This window comes from Neovison vison, chromosome 7, assembly GCF_020171115.1.
Source record: "Neovison vison isolate M4711 chromosome 7, ASM_NN_V1, whole genome shotgun sequence".
Classification (NCBI taxonomy): domain Eukaryota; kingdom Metazoa; phylum Chordata; class Mammalia; order Carnivora; family Mustelidae; genus Neogale; species Neogale vison.
In genome coordinates, this window is record NC_058097.1 from 113386352 (window position 1) to 113400100 (window position 13749).

Here is a 13749-nt window from a genome sequence, read left to right on the forward strand (position 1 = left end):
GTTAATTTTATCTTATTTGTATAGGTATACAAACAAGGTATACTTGTATACCTTGTATAAGGTACACTCATTTTTATAATAATTTTATTTAAATTCAATTTAATTAATGTACAGTGTACTATTAGTTTCAGAGGTAGAATTTAGTGACTCATCAGTTGCATATAACACCAGTAGTCATTACATGAACTATCCTCCTTAATGCCTATCATCCAGTTACCCTATCTCTCCACTCTCTGCCCCTCCATTAACCCTTAGTTTGTTCTCTATAGTTAAGAGTTTCTTATGGTATGTCCCTCTCTGTTTTCATCATATTTTATTTTTCTTTCCCTTTCCCTATGTTCATCTGTAATAAATTAATATATAAACAAATACACCTCTTCTCCTGCCCTCTAGGAATTTTTAATCAATTAACATCATCCTCTTCAAACACAACCCCTAACTCACTCTCTAGTTATTAAACACTTTTAAAATTGATATTAATTTAATATAATATTAATAATTAATATCCTCAGATATTCTACTTATGTTGATTGGTCTTCCCTCTTCTGCCAACATTTGTTCCTCTAATAAACATAAAATTTCCAAAGACTGAGTATCAAAAAATTCTATTGTTTGGTAATCTTTAAAAATGTCTCAATCATTCTCAAGTATAGAATGCATGTTCTATAAATAATGGTGAATTTTATCTCTGGAAGAGAGAAAAAAATTACATGGAGCTCATGACAACATTTCATCTGGTTCATTTTTCTCTTGCTCCCTCTGAAAATGCCCTTTGTCAACATGACTACCTTCCCTCAACCAACTTTCTCAGTGCATTCTTCACATCCTTGTTCCTCAGGCTGTAGATCATGGGATTCAGCATGGGGATCACTGTGGTGTAGAACACTGAGGACACCTTCTCCTGTTCCATAGTATTGCTAGAAGGGGGTTTGAAATACATGAATGTGATAGACCCAAAAAAGATACCCACTGTTATGAAATGGGAGCTACAAGTACCAAAGGCTTTGGACCGTCCCTCAGCAGAGCAAATACGGAGAATACTCAAAAGAATGAAAGCATAAGAGATGAGTATAGCCAGTGTAGGTGCTAAGGTATTAACCCCTCCAATAATAAACAACAGTATCTCATTGATGTGGGTGCTGGAGCAAGAGAGAGTCAACAAGGGGAGAATATCACAAAAATAATGACTGACTACATGATACCCACAGAAGGACAACACTGACATGCGGGTAGTATGGACTGTAGCCCCAGACAACCGCAGTGAATATACCACAGCCATCATTATGGAGCAGATCTTATGGGACATGATAATATTGTAAAGCAGTGGGCTACAGATGGCTACATAACAGTCATATGCCATGGCAGTCAGAAGGTAGCCTTCTGCAATTACAAAAATAAGGAAGAAATAAAGCTGAGTCATGCATGCCACAAAGGAGGTAATATTCTTCTCTGATACGAAGTTCACCAGCATTTTTGGGGCAATGACAGAGGAGTAGCAGAGATCAATGAATGACAAATGACTGAGAAAACAATACATTAGAGAATGAAGTTGAGAACTGATAGCAATTAAGAAAATCATGCCCAGGTTCCCCACCACTGTGATGACATACACTCCAAGGAACAGTAGTAATAGAGGCAATTGAAGCTCTGGGTGTTTTGTTAACCCTTCAAGGATAAACTCAGTCATGGAGGAATGATTGGAAGTAGCCATACAAGATATAATCTGTAGAAAGAAATAAGAGAAAATAGGTGTATTAGTTTTTTTCTGATTCCCAAATCAGAATGACATGCTATGTTTTGATTGGTTCCATTCCTCGCTGGTCTCATGACTTGATCCTTTCCAGGGATTTAAAAGGTTGAGGACAAAGACCACAAGTATAATCCAGAGCCTTGTTTCTACCTAACACTCTCAAATGTCGTAAGTCAGAAGCCTTTCATTTTGCTCCTAGGCTTAAGCCCCAATCTACCTCACTTTCAAAGAAAGCACATACTTTAAAACCTAATTAGTTTTTCATTAATATCATTCAAAGAAGATTGTTCATTCTCTTTCTCTGGGCATAGATCAACAGAACTTTCAGTCTTATTTCCGTCTTATTTTGAGTCTTATTTTGAGTCTAGCTCTGGTGATCTAAAAGTAGTCTGTTTCAATTTTTCAACTCACCTATAGGAGTTGACATAATGAATATTCTCTAAAACTGAGAACTCAGAAATGTAAAAGGCTTTTTATAAAGAGATTATGAATACAAAAGGCAAAATTATAGAAATGACTTTAATCAATTCAGACCCTGATTCTCCCACTCTGTCCAATGCATGGAAAACTTCGGTGGGCCAGGAAGTCCTTTCAATGTAGATGAGGTTGACAAAAATGTGGGGCTAAAGACTATGCTTAAAGTATATTTTAAACCTTTCTTTTTCAAGAAACAGCAGAGAAGTAAGATTGGCGCTCACTGTAGGTCCTGAACAATCAACAAAGTGCAGCTTCCCTCCTAATTCTTCCCTGTTGTCCATTACTAGAGGCTAAACTCTCATTGACCTTTCTCTAAAAGCTACAGCTCAGAACAGGACAATTGCTCCTTCCCTGACTTAGTTTTCCCTAAAGCCCAACCAGAGGATTCAGGGAAAAGAATCTCCTGCTTTACTTGTTATGTTTTTCTTATTTATGTTTTTATTATCTGAGGAATCAAGTGTGATAATTTTTCACTGAGACATGTTGAATCGTACAAAATGTTCCTTTAATTCATGATACTCAAGAAAGAATTCATGCAATATCTAGACCTTGATATGACCTTAAATTCCAATTTCCAAAAACAAACAATGGAGGAAAAACTCCAGAGTGATAGTTTACTTTTTATTTTGCATGAAAAAATGCAACGTGATCATTCTCCATGATCACAAACAAAAATTTATGAGACTTGTGGAAGTCTATTTTTCTCTCTCTGCTTTCCACAACATACTAAAGTTGCTCAATATGTGTTAATTCAAAGGCTTAATTCTAATATTATCTCTGAGAACACATGAGAAGAGAGCCATGTTTCTGAATTCAAGAAATTAGATAATAAGATAAATTAGATAAGAGAAACAGAGTCATAGTTGCAAGGATGCATCTCTAAGCAGCCCAGTTAGCAATGGTGATGAGATTTGACCATCACCAGATAAATGCTCTGAAGTTATCCAACCATCCATGGGAATATGACTGATCTCTGGTGTTCTCATTATTCACACAGAAGCCATGAAAATGAGTCCGGAGAGAGGTGGGGAATTTGGGGTTGAAATCCACTTAGTGGATGCCACAGTTTTTTAAGAGGCTCACACATAAACTGACTAAGATTTCTTCTATAATCCCCAATGATATTGAAATTATTACCATAAGGGAGGGTTGTCCAGAAGTCAGAACCAGGAAAAATCTCTCTCTTTGTGATTGTAGAGGTATTTTGGCTGATTTGGAGACTAAAATTGCTGATTTGTCAGAGTAAACAAAGACCACTAGGCAGGTTTCAAGGGAGCTCAATAGATAGAGGAAAGCAACAGATATTCAGTAATATTTCAATAATCTGGAGATACTTATCTATTGACTTAAACTTTTCAATATTTCCAAGAAACTGAATATAAGTAATAGCACTTTGAAGACATTAATATACATGTCACAATATCCATTTATTAAAGTTTACTCACTTATCAGTCCACACTAGTCCTCTCTTAATACCAAATCATTATTTTTCTTAAGAAATAGTTTTAGCAAACATGGATGAGATCAGAATGAAGGCAGCAAATTTAAAAGTAGAAGGAAGACATGAGAGAGCTATTTAAAAAATCTGAGCATAGCAAGAAAAACAGTTTAACAGCAAGAAAAGAGGTCTCCAGAAAGCCATTTTAAAAAATAAAAGTAAAAAAAAACAAAAAACAAAAAAAACCCAAAACCAAATAAACATTCTTCCCACTGCATAGTTATCTAGGACTCCAGAAAATGCAAACATTAAAAACATAGATATATGTGGTGCCTGGGTGGCTCAGTTGGTTAAGCATCTGACTCTTGGTTTCTGCTAAGGTCTTGATCTCAGAGTCGTGAGATCAAGTCCTGCATCAGGCTCCACACTCAGTGTGGTGTCTGCTTGTCCCTCTCCTGCTTTTCCCCTCTCTCCCTCTCTTTCTCTCTCAACATAAATAATCTTTAAAGAAACTCATAGATACAAACACAAAATAATTCCTGTGCATAAAAATGATTGCTCCAAATCCTCAGAAGAAATTTATTTATTTTTAATATCATCAGCTAAAAAAGATGAGGGATCATGAAATGCAATATTTAAATTTCCTATCAGAGTAATTCAGTAAATGAAGCACTTTGAAGTTTGACAAGGATAATAAGGTACTTACATATGTGAGATATTGCTGGAAATGAGAGGTTATTAAACCAAATGAAAGAGAATGAAAGACACTATTTTGTTTCCCTCCCAATTCTTCACTCCTGTGGTTAGTGGCCTACAATGGTACTGTTTTTAAAGTTTTATAATACAAGCATAGTGTAGACAGAAAAGTGTCAGCCCTCATCCTTGGGAAGCATGAATGGATATTTAAGGAAAGTGCCTGGTGGTTCATGGATATAAGAATATTACTCAACAGACACTTCATCAAGTTACCCATAAAACATGCAGAATTAAAATATAAATATATATATAAGGTATATATATAATGTAATATATAACATATACTAATTATAAATACAAGTGTGTGCCTATTTAAAATTTAAAAATAAAGTTTTGTTTCTTTTATTTAACAGAGATATGTAAATCTTCCTGCATACTCTTACTTTTTAAATAGAATTCTCTAGGGAAGATATGAATCTGTCATTTTCTCACACTAGAAAGATAACATTTAATAACATCTGCAGAAGTAATTTGTTGTAGGAGTCATTACAGTGTTATAGTTACTGGAGAAATCCCATTGTTATTTTCCTTTCTATAATTTAACATCATTCAAGAGACAATAATAAAATTGGCTGAATATCAGAATCTCAAATATTCTTGGGAATGTAGCTGTCCTTCTGGGCTCTGATAAAGTAAATATTTTTGTTAAGAAAAGAGAATTCATAAAGTTCAAGCTTCTGGATAGAGAATGAAATTTAATTTTTCATGGGATTCAAACTTGTGGAAAGGACATATTCCAGTGTTTATTACTTTATCTAAAGCAAATGTTGCAGAGCATCTTTATGAGATTTATCAGAAAAAAACCTTTGTCAGTTTCAAATCTTTTACCCTATGATCCTCTGGTGACATAAATAGAAAGGCATCTTATCTGAAGGCAGAAAAATGGGCTAAAAGCACGTGGTATAGAGTCTGTGTGATTAGAGCAAGTCATTTACCATCTCTGAATCTTTGTTCCCTCTTCTATTAAAAAATAGTAATGAAAAACAGTAGTTATGAAAAACAGTAGTTATGAAGATTAAAAGATCCATACTGAGCTTTGAAAAATTTAAAACTATGATGTAATTATCAGTTTCTATCGCTTTAATTATTTCTTGTATTTATAAAATACATTCTGAGTTTACTTTGTATCATTCCAAAGATACCCGAAGCAGCAGGGAGGGAGCATGAATGGGAGGGTGGATGAATGTATTCAGTGAGAAAAGCAGAATTTGTTTCTGAGTCTTCTGGAGAAGAGCACTCTCTTTCAACCAGAAAAGCAAAAATCTTTAACGGTTGTAATTCAAGAACAAAGAGGTCAGAAGATTCCGAGGGTTCCTACAGTGACTTCGGAAGAATTGTCAAGAGCTGGGTGCTCCTATCAGAGGCTATGAAAACCAGGACATCATGATCTAGAGTTAAGAACTCTGAAAAACAATCTGAGGGGTTTGAAGTGGCGGGGGGTGGTGGGAGGTTGGGGTACCAGGTGGTGGGTATTATAGAGGGCACGGCTTGCATGGAGCACTGGGTGTGGTGAAAAAATAATGAATACTGTTTTTCTGAAAATAAATAAATTGGAAAGAAAAAAAAAAAGAAGGAGCTGTTTTGACAATTATGTCAACTCCGCTTTCACTCTCGTAGAATAGCTGTGGCAGCAAACTGTCCAGACCAGTGAGGATGAGGTCACTAAGTGATGTCAATTTAACTGAACATGTAGATCTTTCCACATCTAAATATTCTCACCAAGTTCTAAAACTTTAACAACCGTCGCTCACAGCCCAGCAACTTAAGTTTGACAATTGAGTACTACATTTGGTGATTATGCCTTTGATTGGACACCATTTAATGAGCAAAAGCCATCTGCACAAGAAAGATCTTGCAGTTAAACCACATAACATATTTTAGAACAAAAGGGCATTCAAATATTAGGCTCTGTGCACATTGTTTGGCTTACTGACAGGAAACACTGAAAACCAAATGGAGATAATGGGAAATCAAATCAAGAAAACTAAGTGATCCAGTGTACATACGGGCGAAAGGGAAATAAATAGGTATATGTAAAATTCAGGATTATCTCCTCCAGGCGAATTTTCAGAGCAGTCAACCTGTTTTGCAATGTAATTTTTTTTTGCAGTTACTTAGAAGTGAATGAATAGGGTGGCTCAGTCAGTCAAGCGTTTGCCTTGGGCTCAGGAGGGGATCTCAGGGTCCTGGGATGGAGTCCTCAGTAGGGCTCCCTATTCAGCGTGGAGTCAGCTTCTCTCTCTCCCTCCACCCATCCCCTCCCTTCTGCGTGCTGTCTCTCTCTCTCTCTCAAATAAGTAAAAAAAAAAGTTTTTAAAGTAAATGAATACACCCTCAAAAAACAAATGAATATAGCTTTAATACCACCTGAAGCCAGTCTACCTAGGATCAAATCTTGGCTTTGCCACTTGGAATTGAGCAAATTATATCACCTATGACTCCATGTCCTCATCTGTAAAACCTATCTCATAGAAATATTTTTTCAGTTAATGGAGGTTATTAAAAAACAAAACAAAAAAACTAGCTACATGGCATTTAGTGCCATGTAGCTAACTGATACTATTAATCTAACATCTTGAAGAAGAAATGATTAGAGCATTTAAATAGAACCAATCCAAACACATACAACTTTTTTCTCTAATCATCAAGAAGCTGATATCCACCTATATTAAGACATTCAAAAACTGGACCCTGATACTATTTGCAAATGTTGAGGTGGGCTTAGAAATATACAACTAATTCCCAAAGGTATACAAATCTCTCAAGATTGGGCTCTGCACATCACACAATTAATGAAAACAAAACAAAACAAATTAGAGCTCTGTATGATCTCAAAAAGATTTCATCACCCAAGGGATTAGTCTCTGTTAGTAACAATCAATAATAAAATATACTTTCTCTTCTACAATATCTTAGAATTTACAAAGTGTTTTTGCTAAATATTGTTCTTCCTAGCAAATATTTTTTTGGTCTGAACTCTAGTTCTCAGCCCCTAAAGAATTTGTTGTCTGGGAAAGCCCCTGAATTGTTTCTGTTAAATAGTCCATCTGTTTGCTGTCATAAAATCAGTAAGACAACATAGCACCTTCAATACTGCTGGTTCTGGAACAAATCGAATTAAAATATCCTTTTGAGTAATAAATGAGTTCATTATTTTAATTAGCTTAGGCCACCTGTTCAAATCCCTACTTCATACTTTGTGACAAAAATGCCAGATAATTTGAATATTTCTGTAGCATAAAAATAAGAGCACATTTCTAACCCTTCCAAACATGTGAGATTGCCCTATTAATATTCCTTTCTCATACTATTCTTTTTTGGTTGAGAAATGAATGGTATTGTAACAATTTGAGAAAGCTATCCCTCTATTTCTGCTCCACAAAGATAGTTACATAAGTTAATTTATTTTTGTATTTATGTGAGAACTTACACGTAAAACTAGTTTAGCATTTTTTGGAGAGACAGAGATTTCAAACTACTGATTTGATTTCTTTATTAATTATAGGTTTATTCAGGCTCCTTTGTAAATGAGTTTTTGATGAAGTTGTGTTTTTATATAAAGTTACCCACTGCATCTGTTTTCAATTTTTTTAAATGTAAAATTCATGGTATTCTCAGCATGGTTTTTTATTGTATCTGACATTTAATGTTATTTCTCCATTTTCCATTCCTAATATATATTTGCAGCTTAGTCTTATTAAGAAGTATGGATTTTTTAAAAAAGATTTTATTTATTTTACACAGAGAGAGAGAGCACAAGCAGTTGGAGCAGCAGGCAGAGGGACAGGGAGAAACAGACTCCCCTTGCTGAGCAGGGAGCCCCATGCGGGGCTTGATTCCAGGACTCTGGGATCATGACCTGAGCTGAAGATAGCCATTTACCAACTGAGACAACCGGGTGCCCTAAGAAGTACTGATTTTTTTTTTTAACCTTGCCAGAAATTTTTCTTATCTTATTAGTTGTTTAAATAGCCAGCTTTAAAAAAAAGATTTTATTTATTTATTCATGAGAGAAAAAGTTAGAGGGAGAAGCAGGCTCGCCATGGAGCATGATGCAGGACTCAATCCTAGGACCCTGGGATGACAACCAGAGCCAAAAGCAGGTGTTTAACCAACTGAGCCACCCAGTGACCCCAAGTAGCCAGCTTTTGATTTTGCTGTGCCTCTCCATTGTCATTTCCTATTATATTGTATTATTATAAAGGATATTATATATCCTTTCTAATATTTATTAAAGTAGTATATTATTATATTGTTAGTTTTATTTTATTATTATAGTGTTATTATTCTTGTGTTTATGTTAATTTTTACATTCTAACCTTAGAGCCAATTAGAGGAAAACTGACCTTTTCTGAGCCATGTCTCACCCATGAAATATCACACAGATTGGCATTCTCTAGACTTTTTGAGTGACATTTGAGACCTCAGCATTTGCAGTGACAACTTCTGACCTACAAAAAGACTACAGTGAGAATACAAAGAAGTATATCTTCACTTTAGAAGGAAATTTTATTAATAAATTGGGAAGTCTGGACAGAGAAATTTTGAAGTTGATGTTTTATTTTTTATTTTTTTATTTTATTTTATTTTTTTAAATTTATTTATTTTCAGAAAAACAGTATTCATTATTTTTTCACCACACCCAGTGCTCCATGCAAGCCGTGCCCTCTATAATACCCACCACCTGGTATCATGCTTAGCGAAATAAGTCAAGCGGAGAAAGACAAATATCATATGATCTCCCTGATATGAGGAAGTGGTGATGCAACATGGGGGCTTAAGTGGGTAGGAGAAGAATCCATGAAACAAGATGGGATAGGGAGGGAGACAAACCATAAGTGACTCTTAATCTCATGAAGTTGATGTTTTGACCAGTGGAATGGTCAGAAGGAAAAATTAGCAATAGGAGGAAAGGTATGGAGTCAGAAAAAGACAAGTTATTTGGGAGATGAATGACTGCTCTATTTTAATCAGATTGAATTAATTTATTCAATCAAATAAGAGATTTGATTGCTTTTTCCTAGAATGGACTTAATGTTATGAGGAGACATTAAAGAATGGTGGATAGCAGAATGACATAATTAAACCACTTTTATAAAAGAAAGAAAAAGAAAAAGAACCCAAGAGTGGTGCAGATTGAATCAGAAGAGAACATGAGACAGAACTTCAGCAGAAATCCTGAAGTTAGGTAATGAGGTAATTGTGACTTGGGAAACAAAAGAAGACTTCACATGATGTGGAAAAAATGAGATACAGATCATGAGGAAGAAGTTCAAAAAGACCATGTTTTTGGATTTTTGGAAAGTAGGAAAATGGTATTTTCATTTAAAAAAATGAGCAGACAGCCATTTGTATGTCTTCATTGGAGAAGTATCTGTGCATATCTTCTGCCCATTTTTTTGATATGATTGTCTGTTTTGTGTGTGTTGAGTTTGAGGTGTTCTTTATAGATCCTGGATATCAAACTTATTGTCTATACTGTCATTTGCAAATATCTACTCCCATTCCGTGGGTTGCCTCTTTGTTTTCTTGACTGTTTCCTTTGCTGTGCAGAAGCTTTTGATTTTGTTGAAGTCCCAAAAGTTCATTTTTGCTTTTGTTTCCTTTGCCTTTGGAGACATATATTGAAAGAAGTTTGCTGTGGCTGATATCAAAGAGGTTACTGCCTATATTCTCCTCTAGGATTCTGATGGATTCCTGTCTCAGGTTGAGGTCTTTTATCCATTTGTCTTTGTGTATGGTGTAAGAGAATGGTCGAGTTTCATTCTTCTACATATAGCTGTCCAGTTTTCCCAGCACCATTTATTGAAGAGACTGTCTTTTTTCCACTGTATATTTTTTCCTGCTTTGTCAAAGATTAATTGACCATAGAGTTGAGGGTCCATATCTGGGCTCTGTATTCTGTTCCACTGGTCTATGTGTCTGTTTTTAGGCCAGTACCATGCTGTCTTGGTGATCACAGCTTTGTAATAAAGCTTGAAATCAGGTAACGTGATGCCCCCAGTTTTATTTTAATTTTTTTTATATTTTATTCATTTATTTGACAAACAGAGATCACAAGTAGGCAGAGAGGCAGGCAGAGAGAGAGAGAGGAGGAAGCAGGCTCCCCGCCAAGCAGGGAGCCCGATGCGGGACTCGATCCCAGGACCCCGAGATCATGACCTGAGCTGAAGACAGCGGCTTAACCCACTGAGCCACCCAGGCGCCCCCCCCAGTTTTATTTTTGTTTTTCAACATTTCCTTAGCGTTTTGGGTCTCTTCTGACTCCATACAAATTTTTGGATTATTTGCTCCAGCTCTTTTAAAAATACTGGTGGAATTTTGATTGGAATGGCATTAAAAGTATAGATTGCTTTAGGCAGTATAGACATTTTAACAATGTTTATTCTTCCAATCCAAGAGCATGGAATGTTCTTCCATCTTTTTGTGTTTTCTTCCATTTCTTTCATGAGTGTTCTGTAGTTCCTCAAGTACAGATCCTTTACTTCTTTGGTTAGGTTTATTCCCAGGTATCTTATGGTTCTTGGTGCTATAGTAAATGGAATCGATTCTCTAATTTCCCTTTCTGTATTTTCATTGTTAGTGTATAAGAAAGCCACTGATTTCTGCACATTGACTTTGTATCCTGCCACGTTGCCGAATTGCTGTATGAGTTCTAGTAGTTTGGAGGTAGAGTCCTTTGGGTTTTCCATATAAAGAATCATGTCATCTGTGAAGAGAAAGAGTTTGACTTCTTCATTACCAATTTGGATACCTTTTATTTCTCTCTGTTGTCTGATTGCTGTTGCTAGGACTTCTAATACTATGTTGAACAAGAGTGGTGAAAGTGGGCATCCTTGTCTTGTTCCTAATCTCAACGGGAAGGCTGCAAGCTTTTTCCCATTGAGGATGATATTCGCTGTGGGTCGTTCATAGATAGATATGATGAAGTTCAGGAATGTTCCCTCTATCCCTATACTCTGAAGCGTTTTAATCAGGAACAGATGCTGGATGTTGTCAAATGCTTTTTCTGCATCAATTGAGAGGACCATGTGGTTCTTCTCTCTTCTCTTATTAGTTTGTTCTATCACATTGATTGATTTGTGAATGTTGAACCATCCTGGTAGCCCAGGGATGAATCCCACCTGGTCATGCTGGATAATCTTTTTAATGTGCTGTTGGATCCTGTTTGCTAGGATCTTGTTGAGAATCTTAGCATCCATATTCATCAGTGATATTGGTCTGAAATTCTCCTTTTTGGTAGGGTCTTTGCCTGGTTTGGGGATCAGGGTAATGCTGGCTTCATAGAAAGAGTCAGGAAGTTTTCCTTCTGCTTCAATTTTTTGAAACAGCTTCAGGAGAGTAGGTGTTATTTCTTCTTTGAAAGTTTGGTAGAATTCCCCAGGGACTCCGTCAGGTCCTGGGCTCTTGTTTTTTGGGAGGTTTTTGATCACTGCTTCAATCTCGTTACTAGATATTGGTCTATTCAGGTTGTCGATTTCTTCCTGGTTCAATTTTGGGAGTTTATATTTTTCCAGGAATGCATCCATTTCCTCTAGGTTGCTTAGCTTATTAGCATATAACTGTTGATAATAACTTCTGATGATTGTTTCCACTTCCTTGGTGTTAGCTGTGATCTCTCCCTTTTCATTCATAATTTTATGAATTTGAGCTTCTCTCTTTTCTTTCGGATTAGTGTGGCCAATGGTTTATTGATCTTATTGATTCTTTCAAAAAACCAGCTTCTAGTTTCATTGATACATTCTACTGTATCTCTGGTTTCTACCTCATGGATCTCAGCTCTAATCTTGATTATTTCCCTTCTTATGTGTGGAGTTGGTTTGATTTGTTGTTGATTCTCTAGTTCTTTAAGGTGTAGAGACAGCTGGTGTGTTCTGGATTTTTCAGACACATGAAAAAATGTTCATCATCACTCACCATCAGGGAGATTCCAATTAAAACCACATTGAGATACCATCTTACACCAGTTAGAATGGCCAAAATTAGCAAGGGAGGAATCAACATGTGTTGGAGGGGATGTGGAGAAAGGGGATCCCTCTGACACTGTTGGTGGGGATGCAAGTTGGTGCAGCCTCTTTGGAGAACTGTGTGGAGATTGCTCAAGAAATTAAAAATAGAACTTCCCTATGACCCTGCAATTGCACTACTGGCTATTTACCCCAAAGATACAGATGTCGTGAAAAGAAGGGCCATCTGTACCCCAATGTTCATAACAGCAATGGCCACAGTCACCGAACTGTGGAAAGAATCAAGATGGCCTTCAACGGACGAATGGATAAGGAAGATGTGGTGCATATATACTATGGAGTATTATGCCTCCATCAGAAAGGACGAATACCCAACTTTTGTAGCAACATGGATGGGACTGGAAGAGATTATGCTGAGTGAAATAAGTCAAGCAGAGAGAGTCAATTATCATATGGTTTCACTTATTTGTGGAGCATAACAAATAGCATGGAGGACAAGGGGAGATGGAGAGGAGAAGGGAGTTGAGGGAAATTGGAAGGGGAGGTGAACCACGGGAGACTATGGACTCTGAAAAACAATCTGAGGGTTTGGAAGGGGCGGGGGGTGGGAGGTCGGCGTAACAGGTGGTGGGTATTATACATGGCACGGATTGCATGGAGCACTGGGTGTGGTGAAAAAATAATGAATACTGTTATGCTGAAAATAAATAAAAAATAAATTTAAAAAAATGAGCAGAGACTTGCAGGAAGTAGTTTAGGGGGAATGTTGGTGAATTAACTATTGTTAATGTGAAGAATGGGGACACAACCGTCATTCTTGTGTGTACGATCAGGCACATGAAAATACACCTCCTCTCCCATCCCAATACTATTAAGACTACTGCTCCTTCCAGAAATAGACAGGTTCTAGTAAAATATAAAAACAAATGAATGTTTTATAGACCACGCGTTAAGAACTCTTTGATAAAAAAATAAGTAAATAAGTTGATAAAAAAACATAAGTAGATAAGTTCTGACTAGGATTCTACTTACCTGTCATCTTTTCAAGAAAACTTCACTGTCCTCTATGACTGAGTTAAACCCCTTTTCTGTACATCCATGTGTTTGACACCCCTAGAGAAAATTCCCACAGTGTATTGAATTTGTCCATGTGTTTGCTTTAGTGTCCCTCCCTTGAGACTGTAAGTTTCTTCAAGGAAAGTATTGTGTTGTGTTCAAACAATCTTACAAAGTATTTGTAATACCACAGAAACTTATTAAATGATTATGATGGTCGTTGTACTGATAGCATGATGGTGTGTTGCAAAGGACAGGGTCAGCAAAATAAAAGAGAAAGTTACCTGAATTGAAATAATTGTTGA

The 13749-nt window shown here is 36.3% G+C and overlaps 1 protein-coding gene across 1 annotated transcript; it reads right to left on the minus strand.

Annotated features, from left to right (window-relative positions):
* Positions 1-784: 784 nt before the first annotated feature.
* LOC122914022 (olfactory receptor 8D2-like) lies at positions 785-1717 on the minus strand. The gene has a single exon (XM_044260665.1). The coding sequence runs from the start codon at positions 1709-1711 to the stop codon at positions 785-787; it is 927 nt and encodes a 308-aa protein (XP_044116600.1). The 5' UTR covers positions 1712-1717.
* Positions 1718-13749: the final 12032 nt, after the last annotated feature.

Coding starts and splice junctions, on each gene's coding strand:
- LOC122914022 (XM_044260665.1), bottom strand. CDS start 1,711: ATGGCTACTTCCAATCATTCCTCCATGACTGAGTTTATCCTTGAAGGG.